This window comes from Abramis brama (assembly GCF_963993115.1).
Source record: "Abramis brama genome assembly, chromosome: 18".
NCBI lineage: Eukaryota > Metazoa > Chordata > Actinopteri > Cypriniformes > Leuciscidae > Abramis > Abramis brama.
The window spans coordinates 20262719-20288779 of record NC_139980.1 but is presented as its reverse complement, the minus strand read 5'-3'; the positions used below and the strand labels follow the sequence as shown (position 1 = coordinate 20288779).

The 26061-nt window shown below is 36.4% G+C and overlaps 1 protein-coding gene across 1 annotated transcript; it reads left to right on the top strand.

The window, feature by feature from the left end:
• The first annotated feature begins 6264 nt into the window (after nucleotides 1-6264).
• On the top strand, nucleotides 6265-25676 carry snw1 (SNW domain containing 1). Its single transcript, XM_084090611.1, has 14 exons — nucleotides 6265-6514; nucleotides 7230-7383; nucleotides 13609-13770; nucleotides 13857-13952; nucleotides 19101-19207; nucleotides 20651-20755; nucleotides 20847-20916; nucleotides 21074-21139; nucleotides 21222-21338; nucleotides 21696-21837; nucleotides 22580-22682; nucleotides 23080-23197; nucleotides 24452-24615; nucleotides 25272-25676. Exons 1-14 carry the CDS (start codon nucleotides 6501-6503, stop codon nucleotides 25462-25464), a joined length of 1611 nt encoding a protein of 536 aa, XP_083946737.1. The 5' UTR covers nucleotides 6265-6500; the 3' UTR covers nucleotides 25465-25676.
• Nucleotides 25677-26061: the final 385 nt, after the last annotated feature.

Genomic DNA, 26061 nt, shown 5'->3' with positions numbered 1-26061 from the left:
CAGCTCGGCAGCCCTGTGAATTAACGCTCAATCTGTCATCTGCAACCAGTGGAATATCCAGGAAGACTAATGCAGATGGATGGGAAAGAGATATTAGCTGAGGAAGTGATGTATTACCACAACACTGCTTATGTCTCTAAACTGCTTTATATTCGTAGCTTTTCCTATAGGTGAAACAAAATACAACCTTTCATGAACCATAAATGCATTTAGCAATAACATGCTGCCATGTTGTCGCCAAGGCCAGATTTTAGTATAATGTAGGGTGGCGGTAGACAGCGTTTTAAGTGCTGGTCAGACACAGATAACCTGTTAGAGAGACATGGTAGGGACTTTTAACAAGACACTTTTAGCTTTTCACCCCATTTTCCTCAAATAGAGCTATCCTGCAATTAGCATACTATATGCTCCTTTGGATAAAACCTCTTCTAAACAAACCAGTTATCAGTAGGCCTACCCAGATTTTAAACTGAGAAAAACACAACAATGTGTTCAGTACATTATCAGTTATACATACAAGGCATATTTGTTAAATGAAAACTATGGAGGGAACAGAATTACATTTAAAACGGGCTTCTCGTGTAATTTGATAGACTTCTGGTTTACGCACTGTCCATTTCCAGTTTCATCCGAATACAGAAACAAATAATTTTGAGATTGCTACAGATACAAATATTGTCTCTGCTGCACAACCCTACTCTATGGTATTTTGAATCTATCCAATATTGGCGGTTACTAACATAAGCAGTTTGCATCAAATGCCTTCATCAAATACTATGAACAAAATCATGGAAGGTAAAAGACTTACACATGCAAGGCAGGTTCACATGCAAGGATAAACATGGATTAGAGTTTGATTCAATGCAGAAGTCCTATCAGGCCATGTGCCCCTCGTTTTTTTTTTTTTTTTGCAAGTATTTTTTCAATGCAACTTCTGGTATAATATAAATATCATGATCATTTCTGAACACTGTTATATCTAATTCGGTCCATTCTAGTCACATGGATCATTTTCTTCAAACTAAAAATCATTTACCCACCCTCACTTGAATGACTTTTACCTGTGTGGAATATAAGAGGGGTTATCAAAATGTCATGAATACACCTTTGACATCAGTTAAAAAAAATATGGGAGAGTTTTCTCCTTCCTTTTAAAATGGATAAATCAATATAAGCTATTCATATGGGAGAGTTTTCTCCTTCCTTTTAAAATGGATAAATCAATATATTTAGCTATTCATGATAACAGAGTTAAATTTTATTTTCACATGTACGTCGTAACCCACCAGCTGAGAACCATTACATTCAGTTAGTAGTAACAAATGAGAAATACATGCTGATGCTGTTTTAAATGGAAAGTAATCACTGCCCTGAGCTTAAGCAAATTGTTTAGACTGGATTGATCAATAGTCTTTAAATTCTTTGCCTGAATAATTGGATCACCTTGGTCTTCTTACTTGACTTTTTTTTTTTCATGAATTCTCAATGACAGTGTCCCCACCCTTAATAAGATATCACATTGATTTCACAGGCAGAAAGGGATGACTGACAGGAAGACGAACATGATGTGACAGATCTGATTGTTGAAGTTGATGGTGTGCTGATGTTATGAAAATCTGTTCTCTCAGTTGTATCTTACATCATACTCTTTGTTAGAAGATAACGTCATTTAGGAGAAACGTTGGGGTGGTGTAAAGGGCTACTGAACAAAGTTGTTTGGTATAATAAATGGCTATTATGTTCTTAATTTTGTCATTTCATCTTCATCAAACTGCTCAAGATGGCACTGCGGATGGCACAAATTTTTAGTTTGTCCGGATTTTAGTTTTTCTTCTACAATCAGTTTCACCAGGGATAAACTGCTGAACATTCATCAGTAAACGCCACCAAAATCTTCTACCGTTTTTTTTATTATTCTGACGTCTTGCTGGTCATTGTAGTTGGAAGACGTGCAAGCGTGGGAAGAGAGCCGGAATTTAGGCAGGGCAGATTCTGGGTCTCATCGCTAGTTTATGATAAAAAATGTTGTAAGATTTATATTTTAATCATTGATCACATGCAGACTGACACTTTTGGCAAAGGTCCTTGTGTTATTCAGCCTGAAGGTGGCGCTGTAATGTTGATTAGGCTGAAACTTGCTTTAAGTATACACGACACATGCATAGAAGTCTTTCTTAGCGTACACTTACACGACAACGATATGCTTAAAAAAGATACGTTTTTCCGCGTACAGACATTGTCATAACGATCCCCATTCACACGGATCTGCAAAAAACGACTAATTCTGCAGCCAGGCCATTAGATGGCGATGAAACACTAGACTGAACACGTAATACGCATGTGCATGAGGTCATCTTCTTCAGAGATTCACATTTTAGTTGTTTATACGGAGACCGGTTTCAAAAACTTGCACTTTGAAATCCGTTTTCAACGGATCAAGTTTTCAAGTTTGCATTTTCAGGCACCCAAAACGGTGTTGTAGTGTAAATGAACGGCCGAAACGCATAAAAAGTTTTATGTTTTACATTTAACAGCCCCTTAAGAATAGCCTTAAAGGCCAACTGAAGTGCCTTGAAACGTACAGCATTATTCAATGTGTTGACTTAATTTCCACTGAAACAGGAAGACAAGGCAGGACATATCGAACAGCTCCTCCCCTTTTTAAAACAGCCAATAGCGTTTTGTTTATATCACAGCTCAGTAAAGCTGCAGTTTCTCCTAATATCTAACCATTTCTCCTCCATATTGCTTTAAAATAGAATTCAAATGTGTAGAATTCACATACGTTTTCTGGTATGCGCCGACTCACACATATGATCCTCTCTGTGCTCTCGTGTCTCTGGACCGGAGCAGACTGTGTGGCTGTAGTGGTTCATGTGACACTAACGTGAAACCAGACTTCATTCGCCCTAATGTAAAGCATTTACAACTATCTGAATTGTTCCCTATCCCCTATATAGTGCGATAGCAATCAAATATAGTAAATGTGTGAACAATTTACCGGTTAGCAGCAGTTACAGCGTTCAGAGTGATGTCATCAAAATCATTGATCCATATTGACGGAAGTGAGAGACTGTAAGTTTTGAATGTTTATATCTTCTAAATGCGAATTTTGCCATTGTTTTGGAGCACACTAGCTTATAGATAACAGTAAGGCTAACATATTCATACTAAAAGCCAAAAAACTTCAAATTTTGATTTCATGGGGACTTTAATGTAGTACATGTATTTATTGCCTCCGAATGTTGTTTTAGAATGTTAGAAAGTTGTTGAGGAATTCCGGTGAGGAAAAGAAACTCATTTCTATTCTATACATTAGCACAGTCATTTAAACTAAATGATTTATACTTTCATTAATTTGATACGCTAAAAACATGCCAACTAGTTACTGACCTGATGCAGACACAAAACTGAAGCGGACTGATATCGTCTTGGTCTGGAATGAGGTTTACGTGAGGTAAAACTGTGAGTAAAACTGTGAGTAAAACCATGGGGCACTGTAGAGCTGGGGAGTAACATGCCTCCCGAAGCCATGCTTTAAATTTTATAATACCCTGCTCACTTTACGACTTAAAGTAGTCTAGAAAATATAAAAAATATTATTTGCAGAATGCTAAACACATTTACAATTTATTATTGAATCAGTTAATATAGTCTATATATATATATATGTTGTTTTTTTTTTTGATGGGGCCTTACAGGCGAACCATGGCCGGCTGTCCTATGCACTTCAACAACTGTCTGGTTTGACTCAGCTACAAATTCAAACATCAGAAGAATACAGAGGACGGTTTGGACTGCTGAGAGGATCACTGGTGCTTTCCTGCCCAACCTCCAGGAACTGTATCCATACAGAGAAGAATAAAAATCACCCTCACATCCAAGTTCACTTCTCTTTGAACTTTTGCTGTCTGGCCAGCGCTACAGAGCACAGAGCACCAGAAAAACCAGGCACAAGAAAAGTTTCTTCCCCCAGGCAATCTCCCTCTTGAACAGTTAAATGTTCTCCACTGTGCAAGGATAACTATGTGCAATATAACTTATATTTATTTAACAATACCATACCTCTTCCTATTCCATTCCCTGTTAATTCTATTCAATTCTATTTATATATAGCACACATGTACATACAAATTTGTCTATTTTTTATTTATATATACACAGGCCTATGTGTGCCTTATTCACATTTATATTTATTTTTTATTTGATTACATGTGTACTGTTGTTGTCTCTGTACTGGAAGCTTCTGTCACCAAAAATTCCTTGTGTGAGCAAACATACCTGGTAATAAAGCTCTTTCTGATTCTGATATCATATTTGTGAGATTTAGTCAGATTAAACCGTTTCGAGGTTAATTTATCTAATATTTATTGTAAATCATGGTATAAATATTCAATAATTCTATGAGTTCAACATCATTGCTATTAATTAAAAAGCTAATTTAATGAAATCATTCCATTTGAATTTATCGTGTTGCTATTACAATGTATCTTCAATTAAAATATGGGCAATTATTATTCACATAGGCCTACTTTTATATGAGTAAATATCTTTCAGATGAATCTCTTTTACTGGAAATTCGCTTTGACTGTCATCGTTATTCAATTATTAACTTATAAACTTATTATTTAGTATTTAGTATTTTATAGCCTAATAATGATACTTTAAATATATATAAATATTAACAATAATTATAGGTCTATCTATGATAACAGTCATTTATTATTCTGTAAATGTTTACCAGGGGGGCTTCTTGCCCTCTTAAGATGGCCTCCTAATACATATGTTATATCTTAATATGTTACAATGTCGTTAAGGAGCTATATATATTCCGTATATATAGGCCTACCCTTTAAATGCAGTTTTTCAATTAAGAAGCAGCCTACCCTTCTCCTTCGTCTCCAAACATCGCGAGACGTTATCTCAGTGGCGTGACGTCAGAACGTGAGCACTTCAAGTAGAGATGGGAGAAATGCCATTACAGATAAGAAGACAACAGTTAATAGTATCCTACTGGGCAAACTTAAGTGGTCAGAATGGAAATCACCCTACCAAAAAAGTGTTAAGACCTAGTTGGGAACATGAGAAGAGAGACTGTAATAGTTTTGGATGGAGAGTGAGAAAATTAGTAAGAGATATGAGACTGGAAGAGGTAGGATATGCTCCAGTAATTCCTTTATCTCCAGTGCCAATGTGGGTTATGCCCCAACCAAAAGTTGATCTTAGCTATTAGAAAGAAGACAAAAGGAAGGATCATACGAGACAGAGGTATATGACGTGAGAGAATATATGGGTTCACAGTATGGAGAATATATACACATTTATACAGATGCTTCAAAAGATCCCAAAACAGGTCATGTGGGCTCTGCTAGAGTTAAAGTTAAAAGTGAATAAGAGTAGTAGAATATCAGATTGTTTATCAGTGTTTACTGGAGAGATGTTTGCAATAATTATGGCAATAAGGTGGATTAGTGAAGTTAAAGTACCCAAGATAGTAATATGTTCAGATTCAAGTTCAGTTCTAATAAGTTTGAATGAAAAGAAGTCAAAAACAAGACAATATATGATAATAGAGATTATACAAGAATTATAGTCACTTAAGCAACTCAGTATAAAAGTTTGGTTTTTGTGGGTTCCGGCTCACATTGGGTTGAAAGGTAATGAAGAGGCAGATGGTTTAGCTAAAAAGGCCATAGAGCAAGAAACAGTTGATATTCAGATTCCTTTTAGTATATCAGAAATTAAATCAATTATCAAAAATAATATATGGAAATTGTGGCAGCAGTTATGGGACAAAGATACCAAAGGTAGGCATTTGTATCAAATTCAGTCATCAGTGAGTAAGGGAAGAGTGTCAGGATGGAGCAGAGGTGAAGAAAACATGATTACAAGGTTATGATTGGGGCATACGAGGTTGAACAATACAATGCATTTAATAGATAAACATCCAACAGGGTTATGTGAGGTATGTGAGGTTAATGAAACAGTCGAACATGTTATGATGTACTGCAGGAAGTATACAGCTGAAAGAAATGAGTTGAAAGAGGAACTAGAGAATAAGGGTGAACAGTTTGCAATTAAGAATTTATTAAATCCGGAAAGAAACATCAAATCATTATTGTTGCAATATCTAGGAACAACGGGTCTGAACAAGAGAGTGTAAATGTTGATATATTTTTTATAATGTTTTTTTTTTTTTTTTTTTTTACTTTCTCTTTTCTCCTTCTAATTCCGCTTGAGAGGATGAGGGTTGACGGAGGAGCTGAACACGCAGCGCCGAATGAAACTCTATGAAGACTCTGGGAGGGTGGAGGAGAGAGAAGAGAAAGGGAAGGTTGAAGGTGTTTTAAGTTGAGTTGTGAGGTTAATCAGGAGTTTGTAGGTAGAGTGTAAATGGTCCATTTCAAAGATAGGTGGCGGTAATGCACTTATAAGTCTGCGATCCGCCGTAAAGCAAGAAGAAGAAGAAGAACGTGAGCACAGGCACAGAAGCGGACAAGATGTCGCTGGCAAGGTAAGTAGCACTGGAGCTGTTTTTAAGGGTTTTTGTTTCCACTTTTTCATTAAAACTCAAGTTAAAGAGGTCTACGTGTTTTTTTTTAGGTGCCCACGTGTGATGTTTGTTCATAATTTGCGTTCTTTATTAACTGAATTATGTTATTTGATGCGCTGAGGCCTGCGGTGTTGTACTCTTTGTATCAGTGAGTGCTAAGAAGCTAATGCTACGACCACAGCAAAAGCAAAAAAATAACATTTCTAGCATAAATAAATAGCAAATTCGCCATTAATATGTGTTTTATATATATATATATATATATATATATATATATATATATATATATATATATATATATATATATATATATATATATATAAGGCTTTAAATGCATTCGTCACATCTCCATTTTTTAAAGTTATAATTACCTCTTGTACTTTGTGCTGTTGAACTTTAATTTGAATAATTGTAGTTTAATTTGACATACAATTTGTCTATGTTAAGGAAACATATGTTGTCGCCTTTTAAATCCAATTTATCTCTGTTTCACTTGGTGTTCACAGTTTCTACATCATACACCCACATACTATTACATCACCAGGTGATTCCTGTTAATAAGATGTAAACTTGCATCCATATACAGCTGTAATTGACATCCTATTAATAGGGATCACCTGGTGATTTTTAATAGTTTCTGTTAACCTCACTTGACATTTTTTTCTCCATCCTGTAGTTTTCTCCCTGCACCCACCCAACTGTCCCAGGACCAGCTGGAGGCGGAGGAGAGGTCTCGTATTCAGAGGTCACAATCCACTGCTTTGGTCTCCACTCGCAGAGAACCTCCTCCCTACGGATTCAGGAAATCATGGGTGCCCCGAGTACTAGAGGTACTGCAATAAAGATTATTTATGATTTGATTTTATATATATATATATATATATATATATATATATATATATATATATATATTAGGCATGGGCCGGTATAAGATTCTGACGGTATGATAACCTTGGATAAAAATTTCACGGTATTGTAATTACTGCTTTACAATGTTATATTTAAATGTCTGTGTAAAAAAGCAACTCTTTTTTTTTTTTCAACTGAACACAGTATATTTTATTTTAGGAAACATATAGAACATTTTGTAACATTGAACATCAGGCAAAATAATTAAAATAAATAATTGAATCTTCTTAATTAAATTAAATTGCAGTCACTTGTGTGAGCCTAATCCTGCAGCTCAACAATAATCAACATAAATAAACATAAATAAAATTTTCAAAAACCTCCTTCTAAATGGAAAAAATGCAATCACTAATTAAAACAAAAACATGACCATTTGTCGCAGATCCAAAAATAAATAAATATATAAATAAATGTAGTCATTTTAGCAGCTCAACAATTTTTGTAGACATGCTCACTTTTTACACATTCTTTATTCAGTTCAGTCCAAGTTAAGATGCAGGAATGTGAGCATGTTCACCTTTCCTGGATTAAGTTTGGACCGGTGAGCAGGGTTCCCACGGGTCCTTGAAATCCTTGAAAGTTTGTGAATCTGAAAAAATGTTTTCAAGGCCCTGGAAAGTTTTTGAAAATAAACATACACAGAGACAGGTGCTTGAAAGTGCTTGAATTTATTTTGTGCAAGAAGTTTTCTGGAAATAATACCATTTTCACTCCAGTCCCCTAATGTGTTATTTCGCCAACACTTCATGGCCTTTGCATACTAGCTTGCTTGATTTGCACTAGTTAAGCGCATTTACCCGTTACGTTACCAGGGTTTTTCCTGCATAGAGAATTATGAGGCGGCCGCTCTCGACAATAAAAAATAACTAGGGAATCACCGAAAACGTGAGGATGATTCTGTTTTATTTCATTTAAAGTAAGTGGTGATTGATAGCCTATGGTTGATAATAATATAGTCCTACCTAATGTACTGACGGTAACAATGTAGCGCTGTTGAGGCTCGCGCAGTTATTTATAACATATTATAGTTAAGAAACAATATGTAGCCTAGGCTACACGCGACCAGAGAGCTGTTTGAAACCGAGACTGATTTCATAACAGTTCAATAAACAAATAGTTAAAATTAAGTCACTTACATTTTAGACGCAATGACTGTTTTTGTTCTGTTTCAGCAGCGAAAATAGTTCCAAACAAAGATCACCGCAGAACCATCGCGCATGGCATGCAACAGTTGTTGCATTACTGAATGATTCAGCGTTTTGAAAGAATCGGTTGAGTCAAAGATTCAATTACCCATTCATAAACTGCCTCATTCTGAATAAATCAGCCTTTTGAACAAATCGTTTGAATGAATGACTCAATGACTCGCTCATTAGGACGGTCGCCTGCCGCCTCCTACTGGCGGTTTAGTTTCATAAAGTATCATTCTTTTCAACATTCCTTATTTGTATATTCAAAAATATTTAAAAGAATCTAATTTAATACAGTTATTATTTTTCAATGTAAATTATTTAATTGAATTGGTAACAGCCTAGTGTCTTATTATTTTAATTTAATATATTGATCAAATTTAAGAATTTGAAATGAAAGATGGAGCATACATTTAATAAAATTAGGGGAAAAATGCCCTTTATAAAAGGTACAAAAAAGTAGTGTATTCAAACAGTAATGTAATGAAAGATTGAAACAACAATGAAATTAAACAATTTAAGTTTGAAGGGAGTAAAGCCTCTGTTTAGGCTATTAAGGAATTATGTAATTTTGCCAAAAGAAGAACTTTTATTTTAAATAAATGTTCATTTTAAATCAGCCTAATTCAGTGTGATATGTTACCATACTATCATGCTTAACAGTGATAATCTGAATAATTGTAATGTGATGATCAGATGCAGATATCTAAATCAGAGAATATAGGCAGTTTGCGGGTGGATTATCTATTTTTAATAGTGGATTCGGGTGACTCAAAGTGCACCAGATTAATGAATTTATCTTTAAAATGTACAAAATTTTCTTACGGGGGGGCATGCCCCCGTACCCCCCTAGAGGTACCAAGCTCTACCCACAAAAACAATGTGGGAAACACAATAGGCTATGTGATGATCTACAAAAAATATTTTTTTTATTATCTTATTATTAAAATACATTAATAGGATTTTACCACCTCCGCCTCATTTTGAGCCAGGGAAAACCCTGAGTTATGTTAAGTGTTTCCCGCATGAGGTACTTGCCATGAAGTTCACGTGCGCATGAAACTACGATGGTACCTCATCGTTTGTTGTTGGACACAACAAATGTGTCCCCGCATTAAGTCCTTGAATTTGAGGGTATTGGACCTGGAAAGTCCTTGAAAGGTCCTTGAATTTGAAGTCAACCAAGGTGTGGGAACCCTGGGTGAGGTACGAGGATATGTCCGCTACAACTGAACACCCTTTCTGAGGGCACACTGGTGGCTGGGATGCAGAGAAATTTTCTTGCTACCTTGCCAAGTAGAGGTAACTCTTGAGCATGAATTTTCCACCATGCCAGTGGGTCAGTATCAGAGGATATGGGAGGCTGAGACATATACAATTTAACCTCCGCTATCACTCTTTCTTTTAATGGGACATCTCCTTCTTTGACCGTTTCTTGTTTTGCTGATGTAATTTTTTTGAGCAAGCAAGACAGAGATTTGTCTTTCTTCTTTGTTGCAGCAGAAGGGACAGTGGTTGTGGAAGTGCTGTTTCCTTGCTCTTGAGCATTAGTGAAGGCAGGTAATTCTTGAGGTGGCCGTGATGTAATTTCTTCCAGTTTCACAGCTTCCTCTACAGTGAACATGACAGTCTCATCCTTGTTCTGCAAAAAGTTGCCCTTGAAACGGGGATCAATGAAAGCAAGCAATGTCAATCAGCTTACTGACATCCTTAGAGGAGTAACGTTGTTGCAGATCATCCCTCATTACTTTTTTCATTTGTTTTGTTAGGGCATCATCTTCCTCTTTTTCTTCCAGTATGCCAGTGATGTGCTCCATAACAGGCTTCAATGATGACAGGGTGGTCTTTGTTTCAGAAGCCAGTAGATCTGTGAAGTCATTTAGAGGCCTCAGAAGTTGGCAGACCATCTCCAAAGTGCGCACATCACTGTCTTTTGGCATTAAATGCCATGAGCTTCTGTCTGCTGCAAGCACTGCACAACAAGCCTGCTGCTGTTCCAGAAATCTTTCAATCATTTTGAAGGTGGACCCCCATCTTGTCACTTCATCATGAATGAGTGATTTTTCAGGAATATTCAGGAGTCCCTGATTTTTCTTTAGTTCCCTCTTTCTTCTCCAGCTGCGAGAGAATCCTTGAACAAGATGCCTGCATGCTCGAACAGCGGATTCAACTCTTTGAAGTTTTAGCACTTTGACTATAGCCAAATTTAGGTTATGGCCAAAACAGCTGAGCCAAACACAGGGTAAGCCTTGGAATGCTTTTTTCATGTTTGACGCATTGTCTGTTGTGATGCTGGACAAATGGTCCCTTGTGATGCTCCACTCCTGCAGCATGTTTTCAAAAAATTCCAAGATGTTTTCAGCTGTGTGGTCCTCTGGAAAAAAAACAGCTTCGAGGCAGAAGGACTTCAATTCCCAATCTGGAGAGAGGAAATGAACTGTGAAGCTTATGTATGGTTCTCCACTACCACCACTGCTGGTCCAAACATCTGTAGTAACAGAAAACCACACCCCTTCTGCCACTTGTTTTTGCACATGACCCCTGACTTCTGTGTACATCTTGGGGATTTCATTCTTTGAAAAGAATTTTCTTGATGGCACTTTGTATAAAGGTGTTGCTGTTTTCATTAGTTTTAAAAAACCAGGTTTCTCCACAGTTTGAAAAGGCATCATGTCTTTTGCAATAAAGTATGCCACCGCACTGTTCAGGTCCTTTGCAGCCTTGGATGTGGGTGCATAAGCAAGCTGTTTCTCAAAAGTTTCTTGGATTGTTGGCTGACCTGCAGCTTTTGAGGAGGATGGTCCTTTGCTGCTGAAGCCACAGCTGCTCTACAAAGAAGAAAAACAAAGACTGACATGTTAAATTTAAGCTAAATCTGTAACTAGTCTTTTTTTTCACTTCATCTTTTAATCAGTATACTTTTAAAAATAGATGCGATGTGGTAATTTACTAGATTTAACAAAAACAACTAATTACATTATTTAATTTTTTGTGTGTAAAAACAAATAGTACTGCTAAAAATATCAAAATAATGCTCTAAAATACATTTTAATTTCAGTGTTGATGCATATTAACGCAGAGAGTGCGAGTGTACTGCACACATGCGCACACGCGCACACACACACACAGTCTCATCAGTTCACGAACACTCAAAGACACGTGAGCCAGCGAGGAGTTTTTTTTTTTTTTTTTTTAATGGCGTGATTTTGAAAAGATGTTAACGTGGCAGAAGGCTTAAAAGCAAAGACGTGATTTCACCTTAACTTAATTGTTGTACTAATGTTCAATCACAGAAACGTAACGTTAGTACATATAGTCTGCTATTCCCCACTTTGTAAAGTAACGTGCAAGAGGAAATTAGTTGATGTTAGCTAAATGAAGTTCCTAAACGTAAGTTAGGGAGGAGTGAGCCCATCTAATCTTTCAATCAACAGCCTGAGTATATAAGCAGCCGCTTACCTCTCTCTAGTATCAGCTGTTCCAGTATCCCTCCACCTCCCCAAACTCCACCTTCATCTCAGGTTCCTTGCCCTTCAATTATTATATCCTACATTTAGCCACTGGGGGGGTATATCAGAGCTCGAGTTGAAGCTGCTTCATCGAGCCCCTCTTCAGTGGACAGCAAGCCAAATAAGTTTAACCTAATATCTTAAAGATTTTATGGGCAAACAAACTCGTTAATGTTTATTAATTAGCCGTGTTATCTGACTCGGTAACTTAGATGTTTGCAAAAGTTCATTTCAAGACAGCTTTAAGTTAACAACTCACCTTGAATTTAGCGAAGAGTGCTGGATGGTGCTCCCGTAGATGAGAAATCATATTTGATGTATTGCCTCCTTTAGCAGCGACTCTTTTTAAACATGATTTGCATGTCGGTTGACCTTCCTCTTCCAAGCCGTGGCCGTCAGAATTTTTCCGGTACCCAAAAAAATCCCACACCGCTGACTTGGTCTTTTTTGATGGGGGGAAAAGTTGTGGGGGTTCACCTCCTTCGGCCATCCTGAACTTAAATTACTGCTGAGTCTCACTGACTGCGGATCACGTGCACAATCACATACACGCGCCTGCCAGCAGTAACCGGTGGGGGAGGGGCTGCATTGTTTTCGCTGCAGGTACGCACACACACAATCTAGTAGGGAGTCCTGCGCTTTCACTTTGACGACACAAAAAATGCACATATCGTAGGAACGGTATAACTTTTTTTGTTTGCGGTTTTGAAACCGTGACTTTTTCAAACCGCGGTAAACCTTGAAACGGTTATCATCCCATGCCATATATATATATATATATATATATATATATATATATATATATATATATATATATATATATATATATATATATATATATATATATATATATATTAATATATATATAAATATATATTAATATATATATATATATATATTAATATATATATAAATATATATTAATATATATATATATATATATTAATATATATATATATATATATATATATATATATATATATATATATATATATATATATATATATATATATATATATATATATGGGGGGGGGGTCTAAATTAAGTGGTAATTTTCATATCGGTGCATCCCTAGTTTTTACAGAGTTTTATTTACACATTTTGATTTCCAATACTTTGCACTTTAAAATAGACTTCTAAATGTCTGTTCAGTGGTCCCTATGCAACGCACTTCCTGTCACCTAGACACTCAAGTTAGCAAGACCATGAGTGTGGGTATTGGCATAGGCCCTATAATTATATAACACATTTTAAGTATTTGAACTTGCTGCTTTGCTATTACCAGAGAGATGCTGCACAGATGCACTTTATTCACTCTAACCTCACTATATTATGCTCGATCTAATGAGCCAAAATAACTGACTGTCTTTACTTCGGGTGTTAGTTTCCTACACTGATTAAATCATACTGTAAATTGCTTTGGTAATCTTACGATATTATTTTACAGGATTTTGGAGATGGAGGAGCTTTTCCAGAGGTCCACGTGGCCCAGTATCCTCTGGAAATGGGTAGGAAGAAAAGGACGTCCAATGCTCTGGCAGTGCAGGTGGATGCAGAGGGCAAGATCAAATATGACGCCATTGCTAGGCAAGGTCAAAACAAAGACAAGGTGCCTTGTGTTGTTGAATTGTTAATATATATTCAGTGAATCACATCTAGAGAGGACGTTTTCATAATTTTATTTGCTTGTTTCAGGTCGTGTTCAGCAAATACACAGACATGCTTCCTAAGGAAGTACTAAACGAAGATCATCCTGAGCTGCAGAAACCCGATGAAGAGGCTGTGAAAGAGGTGAGATATAACAGCCTCGTTTGACTGAGAACAGGTTTAAATGTAGATATTTACTATAGGCTGAAATAGGGCTGTCAAAATGGCTGAAAAACTACATTTGAATCTTTTACTTAAATATATTATCGAATTATATTAAAAATTTTAAAGGCATCATTTCAGTTAGGGGGAAAAGCTTTCAGCTTGTTTCCTGTGGCCACGAGGACTTAATGAGAAAAATTGTAATGCACCAAATTTAATTTTTCAAAGCAATCAAATAGCATGACTGTCTGAAAAATCAAATATAATTTCCAAAACTGCATAAGAAATTATGAACAAAGCAGCATTATGTATTTATGCATAGTTTAAATAGAAAGATCCGAAGTACTTTTGCTTTTAAATCATGAGATTCAGTGGAACGGGGGAAAAAAGGTTTTTAAAAGTTGAAGTGCAAGACACGAGTGCAGTTGTCAACATACCTGCAAACTTGTCGCTTTTCGGCGACGATCGCCGTTTTCTTGGTCAATTGGGTCATTTACGTGAATCGCGTAGAACCGGAGAGTTTTTTTTTTTTTTTTTTTGGGCTGAGCTCGCCATTTGAGGAGACGCCTGGCTACCGTGCGAGTCTAATGGAATTCACGCATGAATTTTCCTGCATTGAACTTGTTTTAGCGCCCGCCAAAGTGAATTTTTGTCCCGCCAAAGTCTTATTTGATCGGTGACTAATGTAGATGAACGGCTGCGTTTGTGACAGGGCGTATGTTTTAACTAAAAGAACGACCAGAGAGAGTGAGAGAGAGCCGGTCGCGCGCGCGCAATCTCTGTGTAAACGACTTCACCGTCTCCAAACTAGGCGCTGTGTTGCTCTCTCTCCCTCGCACATATTAATCAAAATAAATCGACACGGTGCTAAAAGGTCGGAAGACCAAAGTTTCGTGTGGAGCATTCGGAGATTTTTTTTTCCCTGAATTATACTGCTGGGTGTGAATTGTGCTAAATAAGTTGCCTTATCTTCTCTGAAAAGCGTTCCGGACATTCAGCTGACATAAAACAACACTTTAATTAAACAAAATAAAACAATATAACTATACTATATTGACACAAATCTTGGATGTCCATGTCCTAACTAGGGTTGGGAACCGAGAACCGGTTCTTATCCAGAACCGGTAGTGTTTTTGAAAAAATACCGGAACCGTGCGAAATTCCTAAGTTTCGGTTCCGAAAACGGTTCTGGTGCGCTGTTTTGGTGAAGTGCTGGGGAGCTTATCCTTTAACCTCATAAAAATAGTAATGAATAAAGCCCTCGCGCTCCTCAAATAGCCTACATTTTGCGTCAGATATCAACGGAGAGAGATTCAAACACCCACGCGATCTTATCCTAAATTACAAAAACCTCACCCCTGAACATTCAAATCTGTTTGCGCTGTCGTTGACCCAGAGAGAGCAGTTGTCAATATGAAACAGCTTTACAATCACACAGTATCGATATTTATGTTACAAATATTCAAATGATCACATAAGTACTGAGATAAAAGTTTATTAGAGTAGAAACATCAAATCTGATGCTTCAAAACATAAAAAAAAACCGCATGAATGTTTTTTTTGTGTGTTCAGAATTTACAAAATATGTAATATGTTATTTTTCAAACCGTGTTTTTGTCTTATCCTGAATTACTACGTTAAGCCTGCAATAAGTGTTTATACTCAGACTGGCGGATCGCAGCCGCTGCGGAGTAGCGCAGTGCCTGCGTGACTCTTCATAGACATAAATAGAGAGAAGTAGCTCCGGCAACAATGTTCTTCCGCAAGACGCGTGCAGTTCTGTTTATTAACTGCTAGAGCGCTGATTTATCCAGTAATGAAACAAGTAAAGTCTTTATGAATCAATCATTCAAAACGATTTTAAAAATAATCTGTTCTACACACATCTTACATGGGTATTCAAGCATATTCTATCCCTTCTGAGAGGGTATTCTCCACTGCTGGAGATACAATAAGCTATAGGAGAGGTCCCAAATTATTCTAGAGAATGCAGAAATTTTTATTTTCCTTCAGAAAAAATTATATTTTTTGCAAAAATTGCTTAATAATATGTTGAATTTGTTTTAAACTAATTTTCCCTTATACTACTATTTTTTTATTAGTTGTTTTAATATTTTTTAATGAATGGGAACCGGAACCGGAATCGTTTGGTGGAACCGGAATCGGAACCGGAACCGGAAAATTTCTTACGATTCCCAACCCTAGTCCTAACTGCTGGGATAATCACACAACGGCAACGCGCACGACACGTCCAATTCGCGAACTAATGACTCCTTTGAACCGATTCATTTTAATGAATGGTTAAAACAACTGATCTTTCCAACAGTGAACTCAGGAGACGTCTGAATCGGTGTATAACTAATCAGTAACACTTTACAATAAGGTTCTGTTTATTACATCAATTAAATAAAAAGTACAGTTTGCTAACTCAAGCTTAAACTTTAAAATAAATAAAACCACTTTTTTTAAAAAGCATTTAAAACATTTTTCCACACAGTGCTATCAAGAATCGATAAGAGAATCGTTAAAGAATTGGATCGATAATCAGAATCGTCAGTGGCATTATTATTGATAAAATTTTATCAAATCCCATCCCTATGTGAAGACAGTAAAATTATAATCAAACATTAAAGAACATACAGTACATGTTTTTTTAATTGTTTTTTTTAAGAGTTAAAAGATTAAAACATTTTGCTAACATGAGGTCTTATTGTGTCACTGTCAGTCTTGTTACATCAGTGCAAAACTAGGGTATGCAGATTAATTATTATTATTATTATTATTATTATACATCATTCATCAGCATGCTTTGATTAATCCCATGGCATGTATAAAAAAAAAGTTAGTCTGCACCCCCCCATCCCCCCCCCCGCGACACTGTCACCTTTTTTAGTCTGAGGAGTTTGCAGGTATGTGTCAAAAGTGTCTGTCTAGCGCTCAATGGAAAAGCAGCACAGAAAATGCGTTCTTGGTTGCGGTTTTGACATGCAGCAATTCTCTGCATTGAGCTGCTCTATTTCTGCATTGTTTAGAATGACAATTTTTGGATGACCAATGTGGATTTTTATTTAAATTTCGACGAATATTCAAAATCGGGTTTTGACAATAACAGCATTTCAGTAGTTAATACCAATACCAGTAGAATTTCATAATCGTTAATATCAGTTTCGCTATCCCAGCGAAAAATGGAATTCTAATGATTGCTGTATGCATTCCTTTGTTTAAATTATCAACATCATATTAATACTAATTAGGTTCTACATGTATTTTTTAAAATAAGGTAAGCTTTGTATAGTTTTTTTTTTAAGTAAACGGACGACAGAAGCAGGTTTATTAAGCTTCATTTACACAGCAATGTGTAATGCATAGATGCTGGTCCATAATCACTAACTTCGAGTGGGTTTTTGTTGGCTGGTGTTAAAATGACATGAACAATGTTGGTACTGTTCAGTGGTGCACGATATATCGGCCGATATGGTAATTTTTTACACGACGGTATCGTTCCGATGTCAAAATAGGGCCGATGTGAACAGGCCGATAATCATTCCTGTCTATTTGACGTGAAGTTGACGATGCTGACTCGCGATCTTCGCAGTAGTGAACGTGCCTGAGAGAAATGCACATTTCATACAGATGACATAAGCAGAGAACAGTCTGTTTTCTTTCGTTTTGAATTGTTCTGTTTAAAAGTAGACATTTCAAGCTTTCTATATATGTCTCAGGTTTGTGAGGCAAGTAGGCTACCTTATACGCTGAGTTTCGGTTCATTTATGAGACGAGCTCCAGTTCACGTGCCGGCGCCTCCGTGTCGTGATTAAATATTTTCTACTATATTAGTGCCGCTTTCAGAGCGCTCACGTCCGTAACGGAGAACTGTCCTGTCCTTAACATTGTTTTTTTTTTTGTGTGAAATAAATTTCTAAATAAATGCAACTTATAGTCCAGTGCGACTTATATATGTTTGTTTCTTCTTCATGACGCATTTTTTGACTGATCGTTTTTTGACTCGTAGATATTCGAATACATTGCTTGATATTTGATACCCGTTCAAATTTGATTTTTCTCAAAAGTGATAGCCCTAGTATCAGGCAGAATGTAGTTATATGGTCGTAATAGGAATTGCAAAGAACAGCAGTCGTCTTGCCAAACAGTCCAGTTTGGCTCAATCCATATATTTGGCGACATAGTAGAAATTAAGCTAACGTCCTTCGGGCTATGCACGTACACTTCCAGGCCGGGTCAGTAGCCTATACAGTATCGATCGGCTGCAGCTTGCTTTTACTCTAAAGTCTTGATGTATTGTCACCCTAGTAAAAAAATATCTTCCTTGAGTGATAAGAGTTTCGTTTCACCATTGAATGGATGAAAAGCACGCTGACAATTAAAATATCCACTGTAGCTGCAGCCCAACTTTATTCTAGCCTGCAAGTGTTCAGCGTGTGTTGACGTGAACCATGGACATAATTGAAAGTTTATGCACTGGGATTTTGTTGGGATTCACTTAATATATCAGAGATTGCTGAGGGGTGTTTATAAATATCTGGGGAATTTCTGGATGTTTCTTAATGTTTCTTAATGACAGAGGTTAGGTACAGAGCAGCCTACACAATCATTGAACTAGGCTGGAGGCGTAAATTCAACAGCACAGTTTTTCAGCACTTGTCAATCTCACCATTGAACCCAATGAGCATGTTATACAAAACTCTCAGACATTGTCATTGCCTATTCATTGCCTTTTCATCCTTATTCATGGTGTGAATTCAGGACACACTTGTATCCTTTATAAAAATGTATTTTTATATAAATATTTATTTTTTTCTTCTGAAAATCTGATGACATATTTTGCACACAGGTAAAGGTGCCCAATATCAGTCATTTCTGAAAATAAATTACAAAAGTAAAAAAAAATGTGTTTTGGAAAATAGCTCTTTATTTGATTATCATAAAAATTTGTTTTCTATACAGAGATATCGACATCGGTAAATATCGGTATCGGCCATAACAGCAATTTTCACATCGGTGCATTACTAGTACTGTTGTTGTTTTTAATCAAACAATAATCCTCATGACTTTGAACAATTATGAAGCCAAGCCAGCATGAATTAACGTTCCAGTTTCCTCCTCCTGTAGATTACAGAAAAGACCCGAGCAGCTCTGGATAAACAGGTCTCGCAGAAAATTGCAGCGGCCATGCCTGTACGTGCTGCAGACAAACAGGCCCCAGCACAGTATATTCGGTAAGACAAGTTCCACTGACAAATGCTCTTAAGGCGAGACACGGCAGGCAAAAACATTGGGGTTTTTTTACTGGTCAATTTTGAGATTTTTGGATATTTGTCTTCTTTCAGACTTGTGGTGAAAAAAAGTCAGAAATACACATTTAGGTCTTTATTTTATTACACTTTGTCTGTTTGCGTCTGTAGATTTCTCATAAATTCAACAAAAGTTGGCGTTCTTAATCAACATGCTGCTCCGCGATCGCTGCCGTCTCCCTGTCATCACATGCACCATTAGGAAGCTCTCTCTCTCCTGTACAATCTTGTCAGATCCAAATATGGTCATTTCCTTTTTATCAGCAACCAATCGTGAAAGTAAAAGGGCTGAATGCGCAATCTCATTGGCTGATGATAAATCTTTAAAGCCCGTTTTCTCAAAATGACTTTTCTCTCATACTCCAAGTCCGAAATCTCCACTTCAGTAGCACCTATATACACCAAACTTTCCAGTCTTGTACCTAGGAATATTATGAAGACATTTACTGAGGGATTTGTAAATATATTATTCCTAGCCTGATTTATATAACATTTTATTCCAAAAAACATGGCAAATCATTTTTTAAGGCTATTGACAGTATTTTCTGATTTACAGGATAACAAAAGTAGCCTAGATATCCATAAATCCCTCTGTATTTTTTTTCCCATCTAATATGTGAACACAATGAAAAAATAATTTTTAACCTGGCTTTATCCAATACTCAGATTTCGTTTTTTTAAATATATGCAAATTAGCGCATATTTAATTAGACATTGCCTAATTCGCATATTTAAACATTAAATTACAGAAAACTTGTAATACATTTTTTTTCTCATCTTAATGTAGGTAATCAACTGGGAAAGTTTCATGGTGATATCTGCTAGTTAAAAATGTTACCCTATTCACCTGTAGTGTCTCGCCTTAAACCTAGAGTTTAAATAAATGTTCTGGGTTCGCTACAAGTTGAGCTATATCGACAGTAGGATGTTGATGACCAGAAAATTATTTAAACTTGTGCCTTGGTTAAAATCAAGTAAAGCAAGCCAGTGTTGAAAGGTATAATGTGCAGCTTGAATTTTTGTTCTAGCACAAGCATGAATTATTCAGTAAAAACCTATATTGTTTAAGCATTATAGCTGTCTAAATCATGTTATGAGGTGGGAGTAGTTGCCCCTTTGTGCTTCCATTTTAACTGCATTACTGTAACGATTTTTGCTTTAAAAACACTTCTTTTGTAATCGACGTTATGCCACAGATACTCTCGACAGAGTTTGGATTGAACCTGAAAAAATCCTTTAACATCAGTCTGACTGTTTCTGAGTTTCTGTGCGATTGTGTTTGCACTGCAAGATGTTGACAGCATTCTGTAATTGAGTTTGTGTTCGAGTTCACAAAAGTTCCATAAATTGTTCATATATTTCTTAAAGGTACACACCCTCCCAGCAAGGACTCGCATTTAACTCTGGAGCGAAACAGAGGGTCATCCGTATGGTGGAAATGCAGAAAGATCCAATGGAACCACCGCGATTCAAGTATGTGACCTTAATCTGAGATTTAAGTGAAATTGAGTGTTGTGGTGTGTGGGAAAAGCACAAGAAACTCAATGTTTGTGTTTTCTTACAGAATCAATAAGAAAATTCCTCGTGGACCTCCATCCCCTCCTGCTCCAGTCATGCACTCTCCAAGCAGAAAGGTAGGAGTCTGGTTTCCGCCAACTATCGAGCCCAACATTGTTAGTCATCGGCTTTGTTTACACTCAGAATCCACCGAAACCTGTCTGGAGGAAACATTTCTGAGAACATCTCAACTAAACTCAAAGCAACTCTGTTTTTTCCTCTTTTTTTTTGTAGATGACTGTGAAAGAACAGCAGGAGTGGAAGATTCCACCCTGTATTTCCAACTGGAAGAACGCAAAGGTAATGCTGAGCTTCCATCAATTATTCAGCTGTTTATTGTTGTTTTAAAATATTGACTGGATACAACCGTGTTGCTTCTCAGGGTTACACCATTCCTCTGGACAAGCGTTTGGCTGCTGACGGACGAGGCCTGCAGACCGTCCACATCAATGAGAACTTTGCCAAGCTGGCTGAGGCTTTGTACATTGCAGACAGAAAGGTAGACTGCTTATTCCTGCATCCCTTAACACTCTGAATCCCACATTGCTAAGTTTTCTGACTTTTAAGAAGTAAAGAAACCTTCAGCACTATATCAACATTACAGGGCAGTTTCTCAGACCAAAATGATGTGGGAAGCACTATCTGGGAGTAACACTATCTGATGATGACATCTGAAAAAAAAACCTTGGCTCCTCTGATCAATTTGGAGAGTGTTTATAGATCTAGCTTTATTTTGGTTGGGAATGCTCACTTTTTACAATGCAAACAAATCCCTATAAAATTAAGTTCTTTCTAGGGCTGGTAAATATTTTGACTTATTTTTATGCTGATGTTGTTGGTTGTGTGATGTGTACAGGCCAGAGAGGCTGTGGAGATGAGAGCTCAAGTGGAAAAGAAGATGGCCCAGAAGGAAAAAGAAAAGAAAGAAGAGAAGCTGAGAGAGTTGGCTAAGATGGCCAGAGACAGGAGAGCTGGAATCAAAGCCCACGGTGACAAAGGTACAAAGAGACGGACACACACCATCATTAATATAGCGTTTTTAACAATATTGATTGTTTCAAAGCAGCTTTACAGTGAAACTAGGAAATTAAAGAAACCGAGATGGGTTTGGCTTTACAGCAGCTCTAGAATAAATTTATTGTCCAGCTAAAGTTAGTTTTGATTGATTCACTTCCGTTGCAAAGATCATTAGTTAGTGCACATGCATATTATGTGTTTAGTCTATAGCAGGGATGGGCAACTTCGGTCCTGGAGGGCCACTGTCCTACAGAGTTTAGCTCCAACCCTGAAAAAATCACCTGCCTGTAATTTTCTAGTAATCCTGAGGACCTTGATTAGCTTGTTCAGGTGTGTTTGATTAGGGTTGAAGCTAAACTCTGTAGGACAGTGGCCCTCCAGGACCGAAGTTGCCCATCCCTGGTCTATAGGTATGCGCATTTTAATATATATGTACGCAGGTGCGTAGTCTCTCTTTACAAATGTATTACACTTATATGTGTTGTCATACGCATATGCTGTATATGTGGTATTTTCCTAAAACATTTGATATTTGACTAACAATCACTGTTTGAAATTCTGCCTACACTTTTTTTTTTTTATGTTTAAAGTTAATATTTATTTTAAATGTTTTCCATTTCATGAATTGAAAAGGGAGACGATTTGGTCTCGGCCCTGGTTTCGGTCATTAGAGTGCTGTCGCTATTGGTGAGATCACCATCTATGTCTTTGGTTTTCTCTCAGGTGGTGAAGACACAGAAGTCAGGGAGCGTGAAGAGATCCGTCACGAGAGGAGGAAAGAAAGGCAGCACGACAGGAACATCTCCAGAGCCGCCCCTGATAAGAGGTACATGCATTTTTTACACACTTGCCCTGAATCATTCATGGGCCGGTAGAACTGATGCACACATCCCATTTTAATGTATGTGGTTTTGCGTTATTTTCTGTCCTCTGATCTCACACAAGTCCCACCGGTGTTCGTTTTTACATCAGACACCTTTTAGTGAAACAAACTTGACTCATCCCATATTCAGACTAATTTTGTTGTACTTGTTAAAATGGATTTAATCTGTAGTTGTAATAGCTTGAATTATTCATGCTTTTTCCTCAAAAGATGTTCGTGTGAGAATTCCCTGAACTCCCAGTTTGAGACGCGTGTAATGTAGCGTGATGACCCTGATGGCTCTTTGTATGAGGTGTTAATGTGGGTTTAGCTGATGTCAGTGTAATTTTGGTCTGTCCAGGTCGAAGCTACAAAGAGATCAGGACAGGGACATCAGTGAGCTCATTGCCCTGGGACAACCGAACCCCCGTACCTCCAGTGAGGCTCAGTATGACCAGAGACTCTTCAATCAGAGCAAGGTAATCAACCCTCAGGCTTTGCTGATCTCAAATTGGTCACCGTACTGATTTTAGTTCATCAGTGTGATGGTAAGGTGCGCAATTAAACACATGAAATCAAGCGTTTAAGACAAAGACAATCCATAATCCTTGAGCTCCTTTATCTGCCTCTGTGATTTTTCTGTTGATGAATCGTAGACCTTGTTTGGCAGGGAACATGTTAATATGTAAATATTATACATGTTAATAAGAAACGACTGAAGACCCATCGTTTTTGTCAACACTTGACCCATTAATACTAACAAGTATTCTATATATCTCTTTAAAAGAGAAAACCTTTCTACATGTACTGTGCTAGACTAACTGGGACTTTGACACAGCACTTGCTTATTGTTGGTTTGATTGCTTCTGTTATTCTTTTTTTATTATTATTAAGTGTCTGCTAAATAATTAAATCTAAATGTAATAGCAAAGCCTGTTTTACATCATCCAATCTAATATTGTCTCTACATCATTCCACACCAAGTATTATTTTTTATAGAAATACAGCTTCATGCAAACAAATGCTCTCAATGGTCAAAAAAGGGAATTCAATTCAATCAAATCGTGATCTTTCAGAACGTGGGAAATTACTGGCAATCTCTAGTGCATAAAATATATATATATATTTTTTTTTTTATTTATACCTCACAGCTACGAAAAGTGCATCTTACAGTCATTTGTATTGATCTTTTAAAAACATTTCATAGTCAAAATATATATATATATATATATATATATATATATATATATATATATATATATATATATATATATATATATATATATATATATAAAAAATATATATATATATATATATATATATATATATATATATATATATATATATATATATATATATATATATTTTTTATCTCTAGTGATATATATATATATATATATATATATATATATATATATATATATATATATATATATCTCTAGTGCATAATATATAAATATATATATTTATATATTATGCACTATATATATATATATATATATATATATATATATATATATATATATATATATATATATATATATATATATATATATATATATATATATATATATATATATATATATATAATTTTTTTTTATTTTTTTTTTATTTTTTTTTATATATATATATTTTGACTATAAAATGTTTTTAAAAGATCAATACAAATGACTGTAAGATGCACTTTTCGTAGCTGTGAGGTATAAATCTCACTGTTTGCTTGTGTTTTTCAGGGGATGGACAGTGGTTTTGCCGGTGGAGAAGATGAGATGTATAATGTGTATGATCAGCCCTTCAGAAGTGGCAGAGACATGGCACAGAATATCTACAGGCCCGGTAAGAATGCAGATAAGGACGTGTATGGAGACGACCTGGACACACTCATGCAGAACAGCAGGTATGGAGACACCTGGACTCAATATTTGCAGGCATTTTAACTACAGAAAAACACATCTGATTTGTTTTTTTTATAAACTAAATTAAAATACAAAGGTGATCATTACAACCTTATAATCAACTTGCTTTAGGCCCTGCTGAATATGGTTAGAATCACAACAGATGCGCATTGGTCTTTTTGACACGTTTGTTTATTGTATTATAGCCTCCTGGCTCACGCACTTTCATTTAATTTTTTTTTTTTTTTTACAGGGACAGTGCTCATTGATTAACAGTAAAATAACTGTAAATGAGCCAGAGTTAGCTCAACAGGCTAATTTTCATCTGTTGTCCCTGGCCAGTTATTATAAAGGCAACCTAAAATCAGCATATAAAAAACACAAAATGACTTTTTACAGTCCACAAGCAATAACAACATTGAAAAGTAATAATAAAACGGATACAATACACCACAATAAGTAACAAGCAACGTCAGCACACAATATAGGCTAAAACATAATGAGAAATTTCAAAGTCTGACACAAGACAATCTGCTAACAAGCAACAATTCTCAGTAGACAGTCAGTAGTCTAATGTGCACATATCTGATTATCAATTAGCCAGTTCTTAAGCTGACCAGTAAAAGAACGACTTGAACGATTCCCTTTCTTTCTCCAGGTTTGTTCCTGATCGGGAGTTCTCAGGTGCGGACCACGGCCCCCGCCGCGACGGGCCAGTGCAGTTTGAGGAGGATCCTTTCGGTCTGGATAAGTTCTTGGAGGAAGCCAAGCAGCACGGAGGCTCCAAGAGGGCGTCCACTAGTGGCCGCTCAAAGGACTATGACCACGAGAAGAAACGCAGGAAGGAGTGAGGCGCTTCCTCTGTCCACAGATGCAGGGTCAAATCCTCCTCTGCCTATTTTTATAGCTGTAAAGTGAATGATGAACTATTAGTAATATGGTGTTTCATCTTTTTTTTTTTTTATCATCTAGATGTTTTCGCCAGTCATGTTTCTTGAGCTCAAAAGTGTGAACTTAAAACTGTTGTACTGCAAAGCCATTCTAATAAATGTCTTGTAGAGGATTTCATTGAATGTGAAAGATTTTTTGTGAAATTTGTCTAAAGTAATCTCTGAACAGTGCTCCAACTACTTTTGGTGCCAGATGAAATTAATTTTAAATGACTCTCTCCATTAGTCTTATAGATCCAGTGTATCTGCTGAAACAAACATGAGCTCTCCTTGAGTTTAAGGGGGAAGACTAGTATTGTTTAGTTAGTTCGAGAGCTTTATAAAGAATGCATAGCTTACATTTTATGCAAAAATAATCTGTAAGTTGGTCCTCTATTAATAATGGGTAGAATAATTATTTAAATAATGGCATTTTCCCTAGGATTGTTTTAAATGGAGAAAATGCTTAATGTTTTAAAGGATCTAATGCTTTTCCTGATTTTAAGGAAAGAGTAAATG